This window comes from Mya arenaria, chromosome 4 (genome assembly GCF_026914265.1).
Source record: "Mya arenaria isolate MELC-2E11 chromosome 4, ASM2691426v1".
NCBI classification, from domain to species: Eukaryota; Metazoa; Mollusca; class Bivalvia; order Myida; family Myidae; genus Mya; species Mya arenaria.
In genome coordinates this window covers 60373128-60399815 of record NC_069125.1, presented here as the reverse complement: position 1 = coordinate 60399815, position 26688 = coordinate 60373128, and the positions used below count along the sequence as shown (strand labels likewise).

Below are 26688 nucleotides of genomic sequence, written 5' to 3'. Positions count from 1 at the left end.
TTGATATATGAAGTCAGATAATATGTGATGTTTGGTGTATGCAAGTAGTGTAGTGGTTTTCATGTACGGTATTAAAGTATTGCAATAAATTTATTAAAGTATTGCAATAAATTTATTCAACTATGCTGTCATAAGTTGAGCAGTTTGAATAAAGCCTACTGTTGGCGACCATGGTTGGTATTTTGAATTGAACAGACTCCTTGTAACAGATTATATGCACATGTGTAGCGAGGCCCATAAATAATTGTGGAGTTTTGCCCCTTTTATTGGAAAAACAACTTGAGCATCGCTTGCAGTGTTCTGGTTTGTACTCAAAATTTGTATTGAAATTACTATCCATAACCAACCATCGAACCAAGTATCATCAAGATCTGAGTAAAACCATCCTAATACATGCAAACCTATTAAGTCTTGTTAGGAGAACTCACTGTGTTTCATTTAGATCAGAAGTAAACTATGCAATACTGAGACCCAATCCTGGAGCATTTGACCGACTGCCCATGGTAGGTTTTCATACTGCCTGACCTACCATTGTGTGCGTATTTGTTGCCTGATTCGTCATTGTTGGTATTCATGTTGCCTGGCTGCCCACTATGGGCATTCCCGCTGCCTGACCGCCACTGTGGTTATTTATGTCGCCTGACTGCCCACTTTGGGCATTCGCGCTGCCTGACGGCCACTGCGGGTATTTATGCTGCCTGGCTGTCCACTTTGGGCATTCGCACTGCCTGACCACCACTGTGGGTATTTTTGTTGCCTGGCTGCCCACTTTGGGCATTTGCGCAGCCTGATGGCCCAGTGTTGGTAATCTTACTGCCTGAACTATGCCCAATACGTATTCATTCTCCCTAATGACCCAATGTGGCCATTTGCGCTGCTCGCCACCCATTGTTGGTATTCATTCCGCCTAAACACCATTGTCCGAATTCTTGCCACCCGACAGCCCATTTTGAGATTTCACAATATAACCAATTAGGATGAGCTAAAAGATTTAAGCACAACAAGACTGCAAAGTGAATTTTGACAATTTAAGTGTCAGTCTTGATCGACTACAGGATTCAGGTTATTAATTTACCTTGTTTTTATAAATTCTACCTATAAACATTATTACCAGTACCAAGATCCGTTTTGGCAACTTCAAGGGTCATAACTCATGACTAGTGATCTGGCAGTTTGTTGAATTTGAAATTGTCAAATATTCTGCTGTTTACAATTGTAACCAAGTTGGTAAAGAAAAGCTACTCAAATTGCCCATAAACACATAAACGCTAATGCCAAGTTACAAGCCCTCGTCATGAATTTGCAAGCCAACAGATGAGCATTTATACTATGTTGATCAATCCTTCAATCTAAAAGGATAATTCAGTAACATAACCATATTGGTCTTATAGATTTATCTTATAGAATTATTCACATTTAATTAAATCTCTTCACTCGCAGTATTCCATGCATGATGTACATGTATGTAAATTATTTTCTCCAAAGAATTCTCACAAATACGCACGCATACACAAAAAAGTCCTGTACCTTTGTTCATGTAATTGTTTACCTCTGTTAACTCGATCAGGTTAAATTGCCCAATAAAAGTAACTCACAAAAACATGCAAGTTTCTAACAATACAAATTTATTTTTACATTATTGTACATAATGCAAAAGTCAAAACAATAAGGCATTGCAAAATTAATGAACATACCAAAAAAGCATCAACACGTGGATGAGAAACAGCACTCGTATAGCATAACAAAGCCAAGACAGAGTCTTCCCATGAACAAATATAGCACAACAAAGAACAAAATACTGTCATTCAGTATAACATGGCAAAACTCCCAAACTCATTTCATCTTTGCTGACAGCATATTATCTGATCTTAACAAGTCTATGATCATATTAACATATTTGATCATGGTTCTACAGATGACGATCATCATTTTACAGACAATGATATAAAGGTGAGCATGAATATTCAAGCAATAACAATACTGTAGATCTGAAATTCTGACTATTACACAGCTGATGAAACTAGGGTATTTTGTTAAACTCTACAGGCTTTTCAACTTATTTTTATGGCAAATATTTATTTTGTATGCATACATATAGTTATAATTCATGCATTAAGGTCAAACATATGTTACAGATTACCATACTTCAAGAGCCATTTTCGTGACAACTATGCAAGATTCAAAATAGTGATAGTATTTCTAAACATTTCTTGTATGATGAAAACTTTTCTTAGATAAACAGTGATGGCCACATTATTATATTTGTTTGCGCAGGTAATGATCTTTTTACATCATGAAAAAGTCTATAATGTGGATAATACACCAACATTATAAATGCCCATGTGCGAGTATACAACTTTTGTTCTTGAAAACACATGTAATTCAGCCATACATGTGCAGACACTGATATGCTGGAATCAGTCCAGTCCTTGTCAACCCCTAGTGGTCATTTCCAGCCCCAATCTATTCCAGTTACCGTGGTCAGTCAAGGCAAGCGGTGGCTAGTGTATCCTGGTCAGTTCTTCTACCATCTTCACGAGGTCATCAACATTGGCATCTCTCTTCATACCACTGCCATCATCAATCTGCAAGGGCAGAAAAGCTGTCTATGATACCACCATGTTGTAACATATTGACATACATCATGCCACATTATGGCGAGAAGACTTTATCTTATGATAACAGAAATATCAAATGTCGATTACAGCAGGTGACATTCATTGAACTGTTTGATATATAAACTGCTTATTAAGAAACAATTCATTAAGCAATAGATGGTAAGTACAGTTCCATTTTTGATCAGAAAAATGCAATTCTGTTCCTTCAGATGATTTGTCACAAAAGTTTATCCTCTTTGATAGTCAACACTGTTCATTTTTAAAATACTGGAAAAAGCACATATATTAAAACTTAACTGTTACAAACATAAAAAATAAACACCAAACAACATTAACACAATTCAACAAGGGAAGGGATACCATATTTTTCATGACATGCTGTGAAAGGAAATGTTTATTGAGTTAATGAGAAACTGCATTTCCTTACGAAAATTTAAACAATCAAAAGTACCAGTAGCATAGTTTACCAGAAATCTTGTATCTCTTTTACCATTAAAAAAATATTTCAAATTCAGGGCTCTCGCGAGGGGGCGACTTGGGCGAAGTGGTCGCCTAAAATTCCCAGACTTCGCCCATTTGTATCATCAAAGCGACATTGACTTCGCCGAAAATTTTAGCACATTGTAAATCTGTCAATCAGCGAGTATTTAGCCACTGTCCCATTAGTCAAAACATCGCAATAAGCCATTCATTCGAATTGGTAATCTCCTAATCCGATAATTGGGCCGTGTCACCAAAACATCGCCAGTAGGCGGAGCTATTGAAAGTTAACCAATCAGAATTGACATTGAGAAGACCCTGATCAAATGATATTGTTAAACTGAGATAGAAAAGGCGACATAATTATGAAAAATCGTGTCAAGCATTAATGAAGTTAAAAAGTAATTAATATATGTATTGAACAAACAATGCAAGACATTTAACCATTGTTGCTTTTGAAGCAGACGGTCATAGCCATCTCGCGCCATCGGCAAGTAGGCGCTAAGAAAATCATTTACATGACATATCACCAAATATTTGATTGGTTTTAGTTAAATGTTTATGATAAAAATTGATTTGTTAACACAAAATTATTATTTTTTTGCTTTATATAGAGTCTACTTACAGTAATTTTCTCCTGTCACAGTTACGATGTCAAAAAAAATCGGCGAGATCGCCATTTTGTCAGAACAATTTTCCGAGTTAATTTTTCAACCTCCCATTATGTATTGGTAAATTTTTCATCAAGGACACTGATTTAAATGTCATTTGGTTCTTAAATGTCAGCATATTTAAAATTATTTAGCCAGAGACATGTAAATAACAGCATAGCTGAATGTGACATTCGTACCCTATCTCGAACGTACCAAAACGAGATTCGTCCCCCTACTATATTGACAGTTCATTTATAAGGTCATTTTGATTATTTCAAATCCTTAGCTGTCTTTTTTTGTTTCATTTTAGATGCTATTTTGAGATAAACTATGTGACATTGACAAATACACTTTTGCTGAGCCAAAAATGATACATTATTTTATTAACATTTTATATAGTTATAGCAATCAATTTGAATGTGAATATAAACTTAGGTGAGTGGTATGGCATAGTTTTTGTATCAGGTGTTACGAAAAGTATAACTTCTCCCTCAAGTCTCCCCACTTCTCCCTAAATTGTCTGAAGGGAGAAGTCACTTCTCCCAAAATTTTCAGCCTAGTGAGAGCCCTGAAATTAATGATTTCCTTCAGTGTAGCTGTAGAAAGACATGACCATCTACTCTGATACAATATAGAACACAGCTGAAGACAGTGTTATGACCTCTGATTGGCGATTGTCAGCCACCCGTACATACCTGTAATCCCTGAACCACTTCCCCCATCTTGTCTCGAGAGAGGTCTAGAAAACTCTCTACCAGATCCCCATCTATAAACCCAGAACTGACCTCAGACTTACGGTCTGTGTGGAATGACCGCCAGCTAAACGATTAGTTAAGGGTAATTTTCAAACAACACTTAATTGGTACTTCTTTCTGTTATAGTGAGACAAAAATATGATAAAAATTCAATAACTGTTTATATCTAATCTATAGACACGAACAGAAGAAACATAAAAACACTTTGTTGAATTTTTAGGTGTTCATGTAAATGTTCTCAAACAAATCCAATCTGTGAAAGGATACAATGAGTGTTCTATCTTTCCAACACTGCGAATGACCTTGGCTAGCTTGGTTTGAACTTCAAGCAGGAAGTTGAAGAACTCTGAGGGTAGCTGTGTCACCAGGCCTGCAAAAATACCACAAAGGTCAGTAATGGTCAGTAATGGTTCCTAATAAATGTGGCTATGCCCTTTAATTACAAAATAAAAACTTACCCTTTGTTTAAACAGTCTTCTTTTGAAATTATCAGGCCTGTTTCATATCTTTCTTTCTCAATGAATCTGTTGCTATAGCTTATAAATGAAATGAAATGTAAAGGACAATTCTAAATGCTGCTAAGTAATTCTTTACATGTCTTTCATACATACCAACTGCCCCATTCACAGTTCCAAACAGTACCGATCCTTGGGTGGGTGTAGTGCTCTCAAACGCATGCTGCATAACCAACGAACCTGTAATAGTATACATTAATTTATCAATAAGGAAATAGCTCAGGTTACTGTTAAATGATAATGATTCATTGAACAATTTACAATGGGCCTAAATTGCAAAAAAACTTAAAAGGTATGTCCATAAAAAAGCTAATCCATTTTTTAAGCATAAATCTGCAATATGTGTGGTATTGAAATTAGAAAAGAACAAAATCTGCCATTTTAAGATTCCAATTACAAAAACAGAACAACGGTCACTAGAATATAATGAAAAATGTTCCCATTTAAGCTTCATGAAAACCTTCACTTGACTCGCTGTTACAATGCACTAAATTTTTCAACAGTTAACAGATGGTAATTTTTAACAACTAAGAAGAATTCTTTCCTCGAAAATAAACAGCCAGCTGTTGTTCATCATATTAAGGATGTTTTTCCAAAAATATTGGATAAAAATTATCATAAATATGTTTTCTTTCCTCTACATTAGTGGGTCAATTTACGGCCAAAACGTTATCTAGGGCAAAAAGGGATTAAAAACTATGCGCATAAAAAAATTGTATCCTATTTTAGATTATATTTTATATAAAATGTGTTGGAATGAATTAGATTTTACTTTTAAGGCCTCATACAGCAAGAAGACCATGGTTTGGATTTCAGTTGCTTCACAATAAATTACTCAAACCTACCGTGTCTGAAGACATTGACAAACTCTCCAAGGTGGAACAGCCCCGTCTCCTGCAGGTTCTGCCTCTCCTCATCTGTGGTCGCAGCACTAAAAACACACAGAAAAATAGTCACAGTTGGTTTGTAAAAACACACAGAACAATAGTCACAGTCACTTAGTGAAAACACACCAAACAATAGTCACAGTCACTTAGTGAAAACACACAGAACAATAGTCACAGTCGGTCAGTAAAAACACACAGAACAATAGTCACAGTCGGTCAGTAAAAACACACAGAACAATAGTCACAGTCGGTCAGTGAAAACACACAGAACAATAGTCCCAGTCGGTCATTGGAAACACACAGAACAATAGCCATAGTCTGTCAGTGAAAACACACAGAACAATAGTCACAGTCGGTCAGTAAAAACACACAGAACAATAGTCACAGTCGGTCAGTAAAAACACACAGAACAATAGTCACAGTCGGTCAGTGAAAACACACAGAACAATAGTCCCAGTCGGTCATTGGAAACACACAGAACAATAGTCACAGTCTGTCAGTGAAAACACACAGAACAATAGTCACAGTCGGTCAGTGAAAACACACAGAACAATAGTCACAGTCGGTCAGTGAAAACATCCAGCACATGACTTGGGCTGTCAGTTTGAGTTTGACCTTTACATCCAGTTGCATCATTTTCAGGTTATTTAAAGGATATTTAAGATTTCTTAGGCTATCAAACATTCATAGGGTGAGAGTGATCTAATGGGTAATGTGTTTGCCTATCACTCAAAAAAATGCGGTTTACAGCCCAACCAGCTTACAATTTTCTACACAATCACACTCAAATGAATAAGTATAAACTAAACATTCCCAGACAGTAGCCCACCAACTATCTAAATATTGCTGACTAGGAATGACAGTGCATCTCATCTCTATTCCCCATTACCTGTCCTTATGGCAAGTGAACAGGTTGAAGCTGTTCTCTGCACCCAGGAAGATATCATCATCCAGAATCTCAATAGCTGTCATCCAGTTCGGATTGCAGTCCCTTGCAATCTGAAAATACAAAGAAGATTTTCTAACTGAGTGCCAGTGGTCGAAAGTAGCACAAGTCTGCAAGCCGTAAAATGCTTTTTCTGCTTGCTCAATATGATGCCAAGAACTAGTGTAAGAATTTGGACTTGTTTTCTAAGAGCCTAGTTCCGATGACCGAAGTTTTCTCACCACATCTATCACATGTCATATTTAATTTTTTAAACTGATGCATTTCAGAAGGTTTAGAAAATGTCAAGAGATTTATGTTAGATTGAAAGCAGATTTGAAACGGTTTACAATTAAATTCTTCATAAATATGTAACACATTTGCACCATGTCACCCAGATTTATCTTACCTCCTCAAAAGTTCCCTCCATGGACTTGTACAGGAGCAGAGTGATGGACCTCATAAGGTCGCCTACGAGGATAAAGTCCCCCTTGGTCTTCAGGTAGAGGGCAATGATGTTGTTGTAGTGGCAACACTCCAGTTTCAACTCCTTTTCAGCTGTACGCCACTCAAATAACCGAACCTAAAGAGCAGAAAAATTCAATCTTAACTTTGGAAGCTCTTAATATAGTCTGTTTTAGAGTTGAATCTGCTGAGTTGAAGTGTATTTTAGGTGTTGTTATGCTTTCAAAGTGTTGGTCTGCGAAATGTTGAAAATAAAAATCATCTACAATTTCTTACCATGATATCTAGCATATGGAACAGTAAATAGGATTCCCCTTATAATATACTGGAACTCTGCTCAATATGCATCACTCAATGTAATAAATCCCATAAAGATCACATTGAACAGCTGTTAGTCAGTCAAAATTGCAGGTATGCAAGAAATATCAGCAGTAATGTTCACCAAAACTTACCGTACTGTTGACACTGGTCAGAAGTTTACCGTTGAACTCAGACAGTGAATATGCTGCACCCGGGATCTCTTCTTCAGCAATCTGACTCACCTTGCCTATAATGTCAAACATTCTTCAACATAAAGCTGGAAATCCAAAATATTGTTATACCAGTAACTATAGTTTGAAATCAACATACATTTGGAAATGTTATTAATATGAAACTAAAATTAAAAACAATAAACCTCACAAATGAATAGAAAACTCTTTTTTCAGCCTCTAGATAAGCATATAGCCATAAATAAGACAAGAACTGTCACAGAGACGGCGTGCTCGACTATTCCGCTGCTTTTCAGTGTAAGGATTAAAAAGTTTTGGGAAACATGCATGGATCACTTTTAGAATAGATTTCAATGCAATACATGATTTGCTGAGATATTAACATAAATGTGGTTACGTGGAAAATTTTAACCAGAATTTTTAAGTCTAATAACAAAGGGCCATTATTTGCAAACTAGAGTTATCTAACTTGGTTATTTAATTAGGTTGGGTGGTTGAATACCATTGTCTAAAGTCTAAAAGCAATACACCAAGTAGTTGCTGCGATATTATCCTATGTGTGCTAACATGCAAGACCTTAACCAGAATTTCTAATTCTCATTATAAAAGGGCAAAAATGATTTAATATGAAAGATAGAGTTATTTTACATGATTAAAGAAGAAGGTTAAATGTTTGGGAGCCTGTGTGTAAAGATTCAATGCAATACATGATGTATTCCCTGAGGTATTCACTTAAAAGTGGTTACATGCAAAACCTTAACCAGAATTTCTATGTCAAAAAAAGGGGCCATTATTTGAATTTAATGCAAACTAGAGTTATCTAACTTGGTTAATTAAGTAGGTTGGATGGTTGAGTACCATTGTATAAAGTCTCAATGCAATACCTCAAGTAGTTGCCGAGATATTAACAAATGTGTGCTTGCACGCAAAACCTTAACCAGAATTTCTAAGTCAAATAATAAAGGGCAATTTTTTGCATTAAATGCAAACTAGAGTTATCTAACTTGGTAAATTAAGTAGGATGGATGGTTGAGTACCATTGTATAAAGTCTCAATGCAATACCTCAAATACTTGCTGAGATATTAACCTATGTGTGCTTGCAAGCAAATCCTTAACCAGAATATCTAAGTCGAATAATAAAGGCCTATTTTTTGCATTAAATGCAAACTAGAGTTATCTAACTTGGTTAATTAAGTAGGTTGGATGGTTCAGTACCATTGTACAAAGTCTGAATGCAATACCTCAAGTAGTTGTTGAGATATTAACCTATGTGTGCTTGCATGCAAAACCTTAACCAAGGTGTGACGCCTACGCTGTCGCCGACGCTTGGGTGAGTAGTATAGCTCTCCATATTCTTCGAATAGTCGAGCTAAAAATTCATGAATTACTAATTCATTTTACGCACCATCGTTACAGTGGAATACGATAATGCGCCCTTGTTTTGGCTCTGCCTCCTCTGGGTGCACCATAGCTGTGCCCACTATGAAGTATGTGTTGGGATCATCACCCAGCTTGGCTGACAGCAGTGATGTTGCAAACTCATTGGGCAACAATGTGTGAGCATGAAGAACTGGAAATGAAAGTTTATAGAAAACAAGAATGCCACAAGCAGGAGGCAACACAAATGTCTGAAGGAACATGTCTACCAAGTTTCATTACAATATCTTTAACAATTTTTTTAGTTATGGCCAAGATCAAAGCTAGTGCATATTGTTGTGTTTTTTGTTGTAAAAGGGGCATAACTCTTACAATTATTAACGTCAGAGGAATGGGCTTTCCTATTTATGTGAGTATTGCCTCTGGTAACCTGTGTTCCAAGTTTCATTATGTGTTATGGCCAAAGGTAAGGTTTCTACACTATGAAGACCAAAATGATGTCCACTGCAAGGTTATGTTATGTCAATACCTCAACTTTTTATTCTTCGAAGAACAAACAATTTACAAGGGCTCAGAAAGTATAACACACTAGAATAATTCAGTACTTTAATAGCGAGATGCCTTCTTGAAACTTGAAAATATTATCTTTAATAACTTATTAGCATTCAAAATCAAGAGCCTATGTGTTCATGCCGCTCCTCTGATTTTGAAAATCATGAAAAAGGAAATTAATTAATAATGGTGCCACCTTCCATGATAACTATGGCTATGTGATGTTATAAAACTTTTCAACTGAAGGCTTCATCCTTTCTTCTCTAATAAGACAAGCTTTAAACTAGTTTATGTTATGTTTAAACATTTAACAAATCGAAGACTTATGGCTATACAAACCTTCAAATGTGTGTTGATCTATAACAAGGAGTGAGTGTACTTCTATCTCATCACCATAGGTGTGTTCCCCCATCATGCTGGTTCCTGTGGAAACCATCTTAGAGTTGGAGCTGGAGGTGGTGGAAGAGGCGTGGGTGCTCGCACTTGGCCGGGAGGGAGTGCCACTCGACCCCTCCTGCACGTCCATACGCATTGAGATCACTCCAAATGTCTGGGACGACTCCTGGTATGCTATACGTCTGTAGGGAGATTACGAGGCTTCCTTAATTACCACTCATGCAATATTCCCTAATTCTAACAAAATGTAATTATTTCCATTTAGGGAAGAATTAGTTTCCTTAGAATCATCTAATAAAGTACGGTAACTTTATCATTAATTAATAACACATGTTGAACTGTATACCTTGGAGATTCCCCCAGTGGAATTGTTCTTATGTGCAACTTTTGTATTTCATCTATGGTTCCAATGGTCAGTGTGCTGTCATTGGCGATGGCCAAACTACAACAAAAACAAATCATTTACTCTTTCAAGCAATTATCATGAATAATTCATTGTTGCATTTTTTTATTTATTAAGCAAATGTCATTACTGTTTAACTCAATTACATTTTTTTTCACTATTTCAAACAGTCATCTGAAAGGTTTAAACAATCTTTTACTGTACTAAATCAACTATGTCACAGAAAAAGGGTTAAGGGGGATAAAAGTAGACCTCATTCAACAACTGTTCGTTTTGTATTGAAGTTGTGTACCTGTCTGGGTAGCAGTCAGAGTTGAGGGGGCACATGTGGTTGACCTCCTTCAGGTTCACGTTGGAGAAGACAAGCTTGTGGTTGCTCGAGTAAATTACAGTCGGCCGGTCCGAGCACGCAAACACATTTGTCGTTGAGAGAGATTTGAACGTACGCAGGACTGTTGGCTGGGTGCCCAGAGTCACCTTTTTCTTGTCTGTTAGGTAACCTGTTAAAAATAACAGCACAAAATCAGGTCATATTATGTGCCTAAATGTACATGTACTTTACATTCAACAAACAATATGCACTGCTTGTTTTCAAACAATCATTCAATCAAAATCTAGGTACAAATTTCATTAGATCATAATTACCTCCCTATTTCAAACTTATTCTTCTGAGACCCATTCACTGTTAAACCCTAGTTAAATCGGTAAGCAATTGACACAACCCTGTACCTGTGACAATGTTGAGGTGAAAGTAGAAGAGCGAGCCATCTCCCAGGGCACAAAGCAGGTAGTGGATACCCTCGAATGTCGTCATCAAGATGGACCTTGGAATTATCTCTGAAACATAATGATGTTCGCTGTTATATCCAGTTGTTTTTATGTTGTTTCAAGTGTCACATATGATTCTAGTAAGATTGAACTCTTTCCTTATTTTACACCATGTAACACTAAATAAAAATATCATATCCAATAAATCAGTGTTATTTAATAGAAGTTCTTAGTACATAAAATCTAAATTTTTCTTAATCAATACTTTCACACTTGAATTGAAATATGTTCATGACAGACAACAGCTTACCTCCCCCAAGCATCTCGACATGCATGCTTTCAAAGGATGGCAGTTTAAGTATCCTAGCAGAGATGTCCGTCCATAGCCCAATAGCACAGACTTCTGATTTCTCTTGACCTTCAACCTGCGGTGTTATGTCCACACACGCTATCTCATGCTCCACCACGGTAGTACTGCAATGAGGAAATGAAACCAGGATAAAACATCCAGGTTACCTTCTGCTATTTAGAAATTGTCCCAATGTGAGTTGCAATAATACTGTCTTGTTTCCAAAGTTTGAAAGTAAAGACTTATAGTCTAAATAGTCTTACATATTTGTTCCATTTTTTCTAGGGATGCAAACAAATATTCGAATATTCGATCAAACGTTTGGTATTCGAATGTCAAAATCGGTATTCGAATATTCGGAAAAAGAGTAATGATACTAATTCTCAATACAGAAAATTAAAAACCTTTTGCCTTCAACACTGCTTTTGTTTATAAAGTTCGCTTGTTTTGTTTTTACAACGACTGGCCCCTAATGCCAGAGGTGTGAATGTGATGACAATTCACAAACACGTGTCATATTTGTCAGTAAGGGACATATCGTCGGGTACTGTAAAAAGTACCCTTACTTTTACAATAACTGACTAGGAATCGGCTTTAACACCAATGTTTTGTCTTGGCTGCAAATTAAGCTGGGCAACGTAGCTCAAATCGCCGTGATGATATGAATGCCATGTGCTACAATAATGTTGTTACATATATGTGCTTTAAATTGTTTTCCATGTTTCGATACAATGTTCGCGCTTTGAAATGTAAATGTATAGTATAGCGTTTTAGGATATATTTCCTCTATTGTTGTACAATAGATGAGTCAAATCCAGATATGTTTCCGTTTTATTATTTTACTAATTGCCGATTTTGTTTGGGTTTTCCATAGTTATATTTAGTCAATTTAGAGGTCAATCTCAGAACGAGGCTGCTTGTGCTACGGAAAGACCTTCCGTTGGCGCAAAACGGTATTTGGCTAGGAATCGATCTAATTTCACATTGTTTACACACATAAAGGCAGCGGAATTGAAATTATCCGATTGTGTTGATTGTTTATAATGTATTGTTTTTTTCTTCCTGAAAATTGCGAATTTCAAAGGCTTATTTGGGGAAAATCGGTGTCCGCCGCTACGCCAAATAGGGTCAATTTGCCCCGGCTATTACTTAAGCGAATAATAATAGTAGTTTACTATACATCTTCCAAAATATGTATTTCGGTAATCGAATATTCGATCGAAAGAATAACCGAATATTCGAATATTAATTTTGCCATTAGTTTGCATCCCTAATTTTTTCACATTTTTTACATTTCATCATTGCAATCGAAATAATGTCTGTTACCTCATAAAATTTTTAGTTTTTTAATAATCTATATTCCATTTAAAGCAAATACAATGTACATCTATGTTTATCATACCGAACGTTTACTTTACTGTATCTAGCAAAGTTTATTTTTGGGGGGTGGGAATCGTTAATATGTTGAAAGGGTTTTGTTTACTAGATGTGAAAATGGAACAAAAAATTATCATAATTAAATTCTCACCCGCATCTTTTGAAAAGTACGTTTACCGTAAATAAGCATAAGCCAAATAATCAATTTTCCCACCTCATAGACTATCAATTCATCTGTTAGTGCAATTTTCACAACTTGCAAAAAAATATACCCATAATTTTTTAAATATACCCATAATTTTTTTTTATTTCAAGCATACCTTTGAAAAAACGTGTGAAATTGACCAGAGTGATTCATTATGATTTGTATTTGTTTTTGTTTATAATGGGACAATGACGCTCAAGTTTTCAAATTATTAAAGGTTTGAATTATCGTCAGAATAATTAATATGCAAATAGAAGGAAAAAGATCAGGTCTTGGCCTTTCTGTCACCAACAAATGGTTCTCAAGTCTGCGTCCATAAAAAAATGCCCGTTTCCTAAAGAACTAGATGCAAAAGAAAATAAGAAATATCTGATGTCAGTATTGAACAGCTATGATGAGCTAGCAGAAAATGTGATGCCATATTTGTCTACAGAACTAAATTCATGTACTTCATGTAAAGGTGGAAAATGAAAGCAGAAGTTGAATGTTATTCATACATCTATTTTTGTCCAAATTCATGCTTTTTATACCATTATCTGACTTTGTAGATACTTAAACTAAGTCAGGTAGTGAAGTCAGGTAGTGGAGAAGAAGTGAATTGCAAAAGAATGCATTTTGACATTACCTGACTTGTTCGAGAGCGCCTGCCTGTATATCTAGGAGGAAAAGCTCACTCCCTGCTGCCACAACCACCTGTGCTGTGTTACAGCTGCCCAGCGAGATGTTCCGGCCTCCAGCGTGCTTCCACTCACCAACCATTTTCTTACTCGAACTGCTGATCAGCCGTACTGATGATGGTGTGATCTACCAAATACACGTACATTCTGATACAAAAGTTCCTACACACAACTAAATGCTGCACACAACTTAATGTCAGATTAAGAACTCCCATACAAAGATACTAGTTGGATGTTACAAGCACAGGTGGACAGTTTTCTATTTTTTTTCTCCAAACAAATGACAAAGCTTTGACATGACAAGCTCCGCTTTATGTTACTTAAAAATATATCTTTAGGTTAATCATCACATGTGAATGTAAACTTTACCTCGTTGTCATTTGCAAGCATAAACAAGCCTAAATTCTTACACTGACATGACATTTGAAGTCTGATAAACACATAACCAGTGCAGGGTTCTGCTTATTTCAACCACTGCTCATGTATCGTGCCATTCACAAGCGACAACTTTCTCAGCAGAGTGTCAACCCAGCATAGAATATTTACCTGTACAATCTGGTTGTGTGCGACGTTGGCACATAGGAAGGTTTGCTGGTCCGAGTTGAAGCCAGCCACCTCTGTCTCCTCCACTTCCTCTCCCGTCAACTGTAACACCCTACAAACAAACACAAGTTCAGGTTATATTGATTTATTTGAACTTGATTAAGTGCAAAAGCTGATATCGAATAAAATCACACTCGAATTTGTAGTAAGGGCAGTAACTGATGGTACTGATGTATATTATTGGATACCTGGAAAAAGAGACCATGATTCTACCTTAAAGTTACCTTTTACACATAGTATAATATTGATCCAAAAATGTGTTTGCTACATATGTAACAGTTACAAAAAACACTTAATTTATTTGAGTAACCCTGACCTTGTTTGGCCAACAAATGACAGAACTAGCATGTTGTCATACTGCTCCGAGTCAACTCTCAGCGACCAAATACCTGAAATCAAGCCATAACTTAATTAAGAGAATTTAACCTACATTTCCAGCCAATTCTGGCCTTCTATAAGAACCAAATTAAAAAGGTAAAACAATTTAAAAAACATGGCGTCATTATTTGGTCTCCAGCTGGGAAAACATGTCATAATCTAAGTCAGTTGGAACCTTACTTTTTAGGGGTGCCAATGAATATTCGATCAAACGTTTGGTATTCGAACGTCAAACTCGGTATTCGAATATTCGAAAAAAAGTAATAATACTAATTCTCAATAAAGAGAATAAAAAACCTTTTGCCTACAACACTGTTGTTGTTTATAAAGTTTGTCTTGTTTTTACAGCGGTTTTTGTCCCCTAATGCCAGAGGTGTGAATGTGATGATAATACACTAATAAACCTGCGTCATATGTCATTTAGGGACATATCATCAGGTACTATAAAAATTCACCCTACTTTTATAATAACTGGCAAGGAATCGGCTTTAACACCAATGTGTTGTCTTGGCTGCAAATTAAACTGTGCAACATAGCTCAAATCGCCGTGATGATATGAATGTCATGTGCTACAACAATGCTTAAACTGTTTTCCATGTTTCAACAATGTTCGTGATTTGAAATGTAAATGTATAGTATAGCGTTTTAGGATTTATTTCCTATATTGTTGCAGAATAGATAAGTGAATTCCACATATGTTTTTGTTTTATTATTTTACTAGTTCCCGAGTTGGTTTGGGTTTTCCATAGTTATATTTAGTCAATTTAGAGGTCAATCTCAAAACAAGGCTGCTCGTCCTATGGAAAGACCCTCCATTGGCGCAAAACGCTATTTGATGTGGAATCCATCTAATTTCACATTATTTACAAATATAAAGGCAGCAGTAATGAAATTATTCAATTTCGTTGTTTTGTCTGTTGCTAATGTATTGCTTTTTCTATCTAAAATGGAGAATTTCAAAGGCTCATTTGGGGAAATCAGGGCCAGCCGCGCGTACTGGCTATGACAAAGTAGGGTAAAATTGCCCCGGCTATTACTTAAGCGAATAATAATAGTAGTTTACTAAATCTTCTAAAATATGTTTTTCGGTAATCGAATATTCGCTTCAAAGAATTACCAAATATTCGAATATCAATTTTGCTATTTGTTTGCATCCCTATTACTTTTACAAAAGTTTTGATTCAGAATTATAAAACATATGTAATATTTTTGTTCCTTAATGTTTATATTCCTTCCGTTGCCTCATTTCACTAACCTTTAATTCCTGGAAGATCAATGCTTGCATGTTCATGGATTCCGATGCCATTTCTGATGATTCTCAGTGACCCTTCCTTGTACGCTCCTGAACATGTCACCAGCTGAAATCGACAGAATAAATAGGAAATGAATAATATTATACCATTCAAATATATTGTATGAACAGATATGATCTTCCAAATTAATAATGACCAAGAGGAAAAAGATGACATTATAGCCATCATCCAGGTAAACCTCACACATGTTCACAATATGGCAAGGGTTCACAAATGTTTCTATCACATTGTCATAAGAACCCTGCCCCCTCACATGCCAGCCTGACCCCCTCTTCCCAAACCTCACCGCTTCCTACATACCTGACACTGACTCTGCCTGTCCAGGTAAACATGTGTGCATAAATGTGTACATTACCTTTAAACCAGTACCCCTCCCCTGTCACATGCCAGCAGGATCTCTTCTATCTACACCTCACAGTCCCCTGTGTACCTGTTTCTGCCCCTGACTCTTAAGATCCACCGCCCACATGTCAAAAGAGGGGTTTAAGTTCAATGTCTGTTCACCAGTAGCCCCACCCCTTCCCCCCTCCCTACACTTCCCCATCCAATGCTCACCTGTCCCTGACCATTTCTTTCCAGGTAAACCGCCCACATGTCAAGAGGGGGCTTAGGTTCAATGTCTGTTCACCACTAGCCCCACCCCAAACCCCCCTTCCTACACCTCCCCACTCTCTGCTTACCTGTCCCTGACCCTGCCTCTCCAGATCCACCACACACATGTCCACAATGGGGCCCAGGTTCACAAATGTCTCCATCACCTGTACATATGACCCTGCATCATCAGGGTTGATGTTCAACTGAAATAAAGAGTAACACCCTATCAATCTTTACTGAAGCAGTACTTACCATATCCCCCACCCAGTTCATATGGTAAACAAAATTTGATAAATTATGAAAAACATTTCAGGTGAATAAGTCTAAAGAATCTAATTTTATCACAGAAAGATGTAGTAATTGTACCTTAATCAACTGGGAATCTCCAAGCCTGCTTCCAATATACACAACCCCATTGTCCAAATATGTTATACACTCTGCTACGCTGGTCTGAAAAAAAGGATCCCCTTAAAACTATTGTCTGTATAAATCCCCTGTACAGATTCTTAAAAACACTCATTTTATAGTAAACTCCAGACTTGTTGAAATTTAGAATTGTAATAAATGGACTCTTTGCTTGGTATAAGCCATTAAATAATGCTTTAAATTGTTATTACCTTGGTAGTTCAATGTAAGCTAGAGATAACTGACCTCCCCGAGGACCTCAACCTTGAGATCCTTGATGTTGGCAGTTCCGTCCATGCGTTCTTCCTTCTCCAATAACAACATGAACAGCCTGCCCGACATGTCCCCTAGCAGGTAACGCTGACCGTTCGCATCAACCTTACCACAGCAGGTGATCGTACTTTGCTGAAGTATAGCAAAAAATGCTCAATGCTAAAACCCCTAGATCTTTTTACGTATGGAATTTTTTTAAGGATGCTAATCTTTAATTTAAATCTACATTACACTCAACAAAATAGACCAACTTTCCTCTCTAACTCCGTGTAAAAAAGCGGTTTCCCGCGCTGAATTTTTTTCTGGAGTTCAAAATTAAAAGAAAATTATTGTATTTGTAAATGCAGACAGATCCTCATAACTCAACGCTTATTTCCAACTTACTAAACTCAATAAGCTAATCTGTTTTTCTGTTAAAGAAAAGAGTCTCCTTTCTTTATACCTTGATTGCATGTGGAGCTATGGGAATGAACTGGTCTCCCTTGTGGTATGTGATGGACTCCTGGCCAATGATGAGGGCCCCACCATACGGGGAGGGGACGGCTATCAGCATGCTTGCCTCAGTCTCAACATTGTCCTGCTTCCATGGGCCCTTTGTCAGCTCCTTGTCCCGGAGAGATATCTCATATGTCTTTACGTGTCGGCCATGCTGATCCTAAACAGATTAAATAATAACATATTTTCATAATGTCTTTAAGACATTGCAAGTCTTGAACAATGCTTAGATTATTTATAAAGGTTTGAAAGAACGAAAATCTTAAATCTTGAAACAAAGAAATGCCACTAACCTGGTGGACCAGTATGATGGTGGGAGTGGTGCAGTCATGCAGAAACTGTATGTCTATCACCGTCAACTCTTCAAGTCTGAGGTAAAAACAGATCTTCTATTTCATTAAAACACTTCAGATTTTATACCAACACAATTGAGCAGCAAATATTTGATTCATAAGAACAAGTTGTAAGCATGATTGTGTCAACACTTTCTATTTTTCGAAAATAAATAAGGGGGCAATAACTTGACCAGTATCTTAGCCAGAACAAGTGATATTCAAGGATGGATGATGCATTGACAAAGAACCGAACACTTCAAGACTTCAATTAAGGGTAAAATTCCACCCTTAGAATTGATGATAACTCTTTGATCTGATGTTTTGTTAATTTAATATTTTGTTTAAATCTAATATAATTCCATTAATATAGTACACAGAAATATAGCATACAGAAATGCTTTTGGAAGGGCTATTTATCATTATCTAAAAGGGCAACAACTCTTCATGTTACTGACCCGATCTAGACAATTTTTTTCTAGAGGAAATAAACTCTCATCGAGTAATGTGTATTATCAGTAATTTCAATATTTTATTTCATTTTATCCTGTTTCCTTTTATATTGTGTGTACATGTACTAGGAAATATTGAATGATTTATCTTTATATTTTTATTTGTTTTTAAGTACAGGACAATTAATACAGGTTTTAGCGGGTCTGTTCATTTTATAATTTATTTCTATATGTCAATTTCCTGTTGTTTTACAGTCACCTGTGGATGGACATTTTATCTCATTTAATTCGTTTTTTTTTTTATTTATAACGTATTAACTGTCTCTGTATTTATCTGTAACTTATTTTAAATTGTTTGTCATATACATGTATGTGATATATTTATTTCTTTGTAAAGCACTTTTGAACGTTCATGACGAATGAAAAGAGTGCTATATAAATACGGTATATAATAATAATAATAATAATAATATTTACATTTATACACACCACAGAATTTGTCAGAATCTGTTCTATAAATGTGCCAAATTTAATCAAGGTACATTAATTGTGCTTGATGTAGTTAAGGAAGAAAACACGCACAACACCAACACAATATATATAATTAAGGGATGCCACTTATTAGTATTGTGATTGTAAAGGTGTATAAAAATAAACACCTTGAATTGCTCCAACTTGATGGTCATCATTTAAGTTTTTGCATGACCACAATATGTATGTCAATGACACCAAGAATATGACACTACTCCAAAAAGAGACAAGAGATAATTAATGTCATAAACAGATTTATATGTGAGTGAAACACAATGTGACATATCTATGAGGCTTCCACCTTACCATACCTGACATTAAAAGCTTTGAGTTCCTTGTTTTCCCTATCAAGGGGAATGACCTTGAAGAGCCCATCATACAATCGAAGCCCGATCACCCGGCACAAGGGGTCGATTATCCCAATAATGCCAGTCTCTGATGGACGACCAATACGGTCCTGTAGAAAAATTACATTTATTCACATTTTTCAAATTCTTTTAGAATAATGCATTAACCATACACCATCTGTAAATTGTCAAGATCATTAAATCCTTCTGGAATCATGGTCCCAGGCTTTTCGTTTATCTCTCATTTCAAATATGAGCCTTGATAACAGATAATAAACTGTAGGCATTATTTCAATTGCTGTTGAGGGCTTTAACATCATTCACCAGCTAATGGTTGTTCTCTTATTTGTACTTTCATATCAATATTTTCATTTTAACAAAGTATGTATTTAAAAGCTCATATAACAATGAAAACAATTTAATGCAATTTGTACAGCATAAAAATCAAAGAGTTTCTACAAGTGTCCTACAAGTGTCCACACACCTGAACAGTGCCGTGAGCTCTGGTGATGATTTCTAAGTTGTCTCCCTCCTGCTGGCACTCAAGGATCATTGCATTGTACTTGGTGGTCAGCACAAACATCAGGTCCTTGTGCTCACCCTGGACAAAACACCAGCAATGAAACAAGTGAGTATAATTATGTACAACGATAACACAAAAATTCTTGGTACTCTTTTAAATTCAATATAATATGACCAGATCTGGATACTGAAGAATTTCATTTCAAATTTTCAATATTATCATTTTCTTTTTTGTATAACACCCTATCATATTTTTAAAACAACAATTATCAATATCTATCCATTAATTAAAGATACAAATAATATTCTTACAGGAGGCCTGAACAGTTCCAGCACAGCAATTCTGCCATAGATGCCAACCTCTTTAATAGGACGTAGCCCTTCAGGGGTAACAACATCAATTTCAAGACGAGTGTTCTTTGCGATAATCAAATTAAGATCATCACTTGAAGTAAAATTTCCTAAAATATGAAAAATATATACTGTTAATGATTGGTTTTAAGACAAACTTTTTCCCCTCAGATTTCGATGTAAAAAAGTGCCTCTTACAAACAGTAACAAGCTTTTGACATTTTTTTTCTGAGGTCGATTTCAGGATAAAATTGGCTCTTCAGAGAAATAAATGGTGAAACAAGTGTGACCTTGACCTTAGAGGTAAGGACACGGTTCTTGCACGCGACACATCGTCTTGGTATGCCGAACACATGTGGCAAGTTATTTTAAAATCTGTCCATACAAGGGAAAGTTACAGCCCGGACACGACAACCTATACTCTATGTCCTTATATGCAGCATTCCATTGGGAATAAACACCTAAGTGTGACCTTGACCTTAGAGGTAGGGACAAGGTTCTTGCACGCGACACGTCGTCTTGGTATGCCAAACACATGGGGCAAGTTATTTTAAAATCTGTCCATAATATTCTGAGTTATTGAGTCGGACGGACGGACAGACGGTGCGATTTTAATGTGCCCACCTTTGGGGGCATAAAAAACAGTTTGTTTACATCTATGCAGAAAGGGATGTCACTCACATCATTTCAATTGAGTTTATACGAGTTAAAGATCGGGATATGGTGTATTGAAAAACATTTATTATTTCAATTTCTTATTATTGTACAAATAAAATTACTCAATTTATTTTGTAAAAATCAACTAGAGTTTGCTTTTCTGAAAAAGCGCTTGTCTCCCCTATTGTGTGGTTGTATCTGAGAAAAAATAAATGATGGAAATGAAATTTGTAATTTTGGATTGGAGACGAACCAACATTGAGTTTTGGTTTATTCACCCGTATTAAAAAGTGAATATCTACTGCGACCTTGACCTTTGACCTACCGATCTCAAAATCAATGGTGGTCATCTTCTAGTCATGACCAACTAGCATACCAAGTATGAAGCTCCTGGGTGCAAGCATTCTTTATTTATTGAGCGGAAACGAAGTGTGATGTTCAGACTGACAGACAGATGGACTGATCACAAAATCAATAGGGGTCATCTACTAGTCATGACCAACTTGCATACCTAGTATGAAGTTCCTGGGTGCAAGTGTTCCTTAGTTACTGAGCAGTAACCATTTCTTCACCTCAAGGTTACGGCGACCTTGACCTTTGACCTACTGATCCAAAATCAATAGGGTTCATCTACTAGTCATGACCAACTAGCATACCAAGTATGAAGTTCCTGGGTGCAAGCGTTCTTTTGTTATTGAGCAGAAACAAAGTGTGACGTATAGACGGATGGACTAATGGACAGGGCAAAAACAATATGTCTCCCCATGAATGGGATTGACATAATAATTGAACTTGCATATAAAGAAGCATAGCAGTTGCTGTGCACTGTCAAAGTGTTTTTTGTCCATGGTATGATAAGGTGTGAAAAACTTGCACTGCCTTCAAGCAGTTTATCATATCAATAGTACAAACTGTTGCAAAAAATAGTCTTGTGTTTTCGCACTTTGCCACATTCTATATACTTTCCTGTAGGTGTTGACATTTTGAGAACAAACACATATAATAAAAGGTTTTTGCTTGACAAAACTGTTCATTCTGGACAGGTTATCGTTTACGATACACCGACAGAAAGAATATTTTGCTTTGTATTAGTATTGTTTGGTTTAAAATAACCATTGGCGTTTTCACAAAAAAACATCATGGCCAATGGTGGCAGACAATTTTAACATTTTTTCAATGTGTCCTTTAACCCATAACAAAAATTAAAAGTTTTTTGTCAAGTTTTTCACAGATTTTTTTGCCTGTGTCTATAACAACTATCGTTTAATAACCAATCATTTACGGTAGATAAGGATCTTTATTAAAGTAACACAACAGGCTGCACCTGAAAACTCTTAAATATACTAAAGAGACTGGAACCAACACTAGCACGACGCTTAGTCCATATAAACAGCCACTTCAGAGTCTTAAACGTTTTTTGGATTGGTGACTCTACGCGTCCATATCCCACTTGTTGTTTTCCTAGCCAAGAATGACAAATCCCAGCGCTAAGTATATTAAGCGAAAGATAACGGGCACCTGCTAGATGCAAAATGGCGATGCTTTATTGACAGAAGTCGATCTAAATTAAACTAATTATTTGTGTTTCATTTAACACTTAAATGTAATAAGTAAATGGTATTGGCTAAAATAATTAAATTGTAACTTTGTGTTTTTATTTAACAGTGAAGTGTTCAGTATTGTGGAGTAACAGTTGAAGAATATATTTTACATTGGTATGGATCAGTGGACTTGTGGCGTTTAGGGAACGAAATGAATATCCAAATGTTAAAAAAGTTCCCTAAACACGCATTATTGTGGCTAGCACGACGCTCTACAGACTGACATATCTGGACAGTTTTTTCCCATGCTCACTTCACTCCTCCAAAATTTAACCTGTAGTCCATTAAGCTCTAAATTGAACCCACCAGTCACAGAAATTGACTGACACTCTCCCAGCACAAGGTCATCTTACCAATCAAGTGCTGGTAGAAAATCATTGCTAGAATGCCCAAAATACATTATAGTATTTATAGACCTACAATTGTAAACAAAGTTGTGATGTGGAGGTTTGAAAATGTGTGAATATGCCCACATATAGCTAGGTTAAGGGTTGTATAAAATAATTCCAAACAGGATTACAATTGACATTTTATTGACATCCGCGTAAAGAAATACACAGGGGTTTCAATAAGCGGTCGTAGACATATTATACGTCCGGAAAATCGCCAAAAACTTCCCAGAATTTGACCCCGGGCATTTTGAAAATTCCTTATAATAGCCTTGTACGCCTCATTTAATGAGACCAGACGTTTTCATATGCTGTGCGCCACTGACTGCTTAAAATATGCCGTACTGCCCTTTCATCTTCCCATACGCCTTGTATGTGTCATAATTTATGACAGCTTATTGTGTGTAATGAGCAGACGACCTGTGTATTCATAAACGGCCATTTTCTAATCCAATAATTAGGAAGAGCCAATTAGTGAAACATCGCCAGGAGGTGGAGCTATTGAATGTCAGCCAATCAGAATATACAATGAGAACTCATTCATTCAAAGATGAAAGTTCGCAAAATGCTATAGAAAATGCAATGAGATGGTGAACAATGTTGTCAAACACTATTAAACTTTTTAAAATAATTGATAATTGTATTGTACAGACGAGACTTGCTATTTTAAATATTGCTGATTTGAAGCAGACGGTCACTGCCGATTTGTAGACGTAGGAAAGCTGGCGCTAACACAATCAATTACATCAATTTATCAGTAAATGCTTTGAATGTGTAATTGTAAAATATTCATGATGAACATTTCTTTGTAACCCCCAAAAAATATATCACAGGTAAATGCGACATAAAGCATCAAAATATTTTTTTGGGGTTACAAAGAAATGTTCATCATGAATATTTTACAATCATGTCAAAATTCGCTGAAACCGCCATTTTGTCGGAACGATTTTCGGAGTTATTTTATCAATGTTTTATGCTGTGTAAGTGTTTCTTTAAGCAAGGGCAGTCATTTTTATTGTCATTTTATTCTAAAACATCAACATATTAAACATAACTTTACAAAAGACGATTAAATAACAGCCAAGCTGAATGTAACATTCGTACCCAATCCGGATCGTACCAACTAAAATTCGTCCCCTACATATTTGTTTTTTTGTGTGTATTTATGCCAGTATAATTGTTTCAAATGCTTTACTGTCTGTTTTTTATTTTACATGAATTTTTGGAGAAAAATGAGACATTGCACTAAAGAAGACTCCAGACAAGTACAGTCATATTAGCACAGACAAAAAGACAAATTTTAATTTTGATATTTAGACACACCCTTCTAAATTTTGAGAAAAAGCACTAACATATTGTACAAGTCTGAAAATCATGGAAAATGATTAAAATTGAGTATGAAAACAAAACATTCTATGAGAAAACCCCACACACCCCCCTTGTGACAGGGGTGGACCCTCCCACTCCCATCCCCATGCGCCCCATACGCTAGACTCTTGTTATGGTTGAATATAAACAATAAACATAATTATATATAAACATTTTGAATTGTGCATCAAACGTGCAACTTTACCTACAAATTCTATGAAAATTCCTAAAAATTCCTGAAAATCAGACATGGAATTTTATAAATTCCTGATTTGGGGTCTTATTGAAACCCCTGATATACACCTTTATAAAGAATGGATAAAACATGCTATATTGTCAGAAAACTAAGTGCAAAATGTGATACTGAACAGTTGAAACAAGGTCTATAATGGAAGGAGAAGAGAATTGAATCCAAACAAATGTAGTGCTCCAGTCAATTGTAACAACAGCTCCCCCCAGGTCCGAGGAGTAGCGGGGACTTAAAAATTCAGTCCCTGCTATTCCCCGGTAAAATTCCCGCCCAGTGGGCACAATCCCCACATACCCACCAAATTCCCCCTCAACCCGAGGACATCCTGGGTAAGGCCCTTTCCCCTCCATTCTAGGCACAAAACCACAAGTCACTCGGCACTGCGGGGCTACCTGGAGGGTAAAACACAGCCAATTTCCCCAGCCCCCGGACCTGGGGGCCGTGGTTGCAATTGACTGGTGCATAACTGACCAAACAATATTTAACGGGTTTGGTTTAAATGAACACAGGCAGCGGACACGGGCCTGCACATGGAATACCGGCCTTAGTCTAACCATCTTATTTTCATACTCATGCTCTGTCAAGACAAATTGCAATGAGTATGAAAACAGATTTCACTAACGTCAAATAACTAAATGGCTTAACCTGTGACACAGGCATTGACTGCTGTCGGCTTGTGAGCTGTTACAAAATAGTTATTTGCCATTTTTTCTTGTTTTTGGTACATAAATTCATCAAGATTAGTAGGCGCTCATGGAGCTCATATTGCGCTCAAGAGAAATTGATTGCGCATGCGCGGCGCAATTTGTAGGTTACACAACGTCAAGTTTATTCGCCAGATAAACTGTAATTTTCGACTCAGTGACATCCCTTTATTAAACAGGACAGAAGATGTTACCATTGTCTTCAATTTAAACGTATTGTTCTTTGTCGCACTAATAATAATTACTGCCTGTGATAAATAAACGCTAACATGGGTGTGCAAAATCAGCATTTCCTTGCCAGTCTTTAAAAACTGAAACACACATAGCAAGCACAAGCATGCATTTAAAATTCTTCGGTGTTGGACCCAATTAACCATGCTTACAAGCAATGCATTTGCAGTTGCTTAGGCTACTAAATTTGTTGAAGCTCGAGCATGTCCAGATGGCATGGCTGTAAGTTGCACAACACCGGTGCAACATACAACTATATTTCTTTACCGTGAGCCCTTATTCCTAAATCTGGAATCTGTAATATATTAGAATATCTAAAGTTGATTTTTTGACAACAAGGGCCGATAAAACCGGTAGAGCAATATTGTTTACATTTCTAAACGTTTCTAAACAGTCCACATTCTACGAATACGTAAGGTAGGCATATTTGCTTAGAGGGACTAGACACCATATGGTCCAACAATCGGCAAACACAGTATTTCCTCAAAACAATTAAGCATAGACTTGCCAATGCGAGCTAGTAGGAGGCCGATAATACATCATTTTACATAATTAATTTAAAAAAAAAACGCAACAACCATGGTTGTTGCTGTCTCATCTGTGTTAGATAGCGCAAAATGGTTACCAAGTTTAAATCATATCTGTTTATGAGTACAAATGATATACCGACGCTATTTCTAAACTTACTGGGATTTACGATAATCATTGATAAAAAAATACAACATTAAAAAGCAATTGCCCTAAAATAGGTCCTTGGGAAACACCCTTTTGAACTAGTGTCTGCATATAAGCTAACTAATTATCATATAATAATTTGTTGCTTTCTATCAATCAAATAAAACTAATAATTTGGTTGAGTTGTCAGAAATTCCGTATGCAGACAGTTTATGAAGTAAACTACACGTATTATGAGGTAGGCAGTCAAACGTTTTTAGACAAGTCCATAAGGAAGGCATCAACCTATTCATTACTTTCTAAACCATGTTTACAGACCTCAA

The 26688-nt window shown here is 36.3% G+C and overlaps 1 protein-coding gene across 1 annotated transcript; it reads right to left on the bottom strand.

The window, feature by feature from the left end:
- Positions 1 to 1605: 1605 nt before the first annotated feature.
- Positions 1606 to 25533, bottom strand: LOC128232298 (DNA damage-binding protein 1-like). The gene is made up of 27 exons (XM_052945778.1): positions 25401 to 25533; positions 20452 to 20600; positions 20102 to 20218; positions 19582 to 19727; positions 18249 to 18324; positions 17903 to 18115; positions 17434 to 17592; positions 17149 to 17232; positions 16869 to 16985; positions 16131 to 16233; positions 14814 to 14886; positions 14441 to 14549; positions 13843 to 14021; positions 11597 to 11760; positions 11248 to 11355; positions 10811 to 11018; positions 10462 to 10557; positions 10059 to 10297; positions 9196 to 9360; positions 7751 to 7845; positions 7243 to 7416; positions 6798 to 6907; positions 5867 to 5952; positions 5118 to 5201; positions 4774 to 4876; positions 4447 to 4570; positions 1606 to 2585 (listed from the first exon to the last, which is right to left on the bottom strand). The coding sequence occupies exons 1-27, from the start codon at positions 25480 to 25482 to the stop codon at positions 2502 to 2504; spliced, it is 3447 nt and encodes a 1148-aa protein (XP_052801738.1). The 5' UTR covers positions 25483 to 25533; the 3' UTR covers positions 1606 to 2501.
- Positions 25534 to 26688: the final 1155 nt, after the last annotated feature.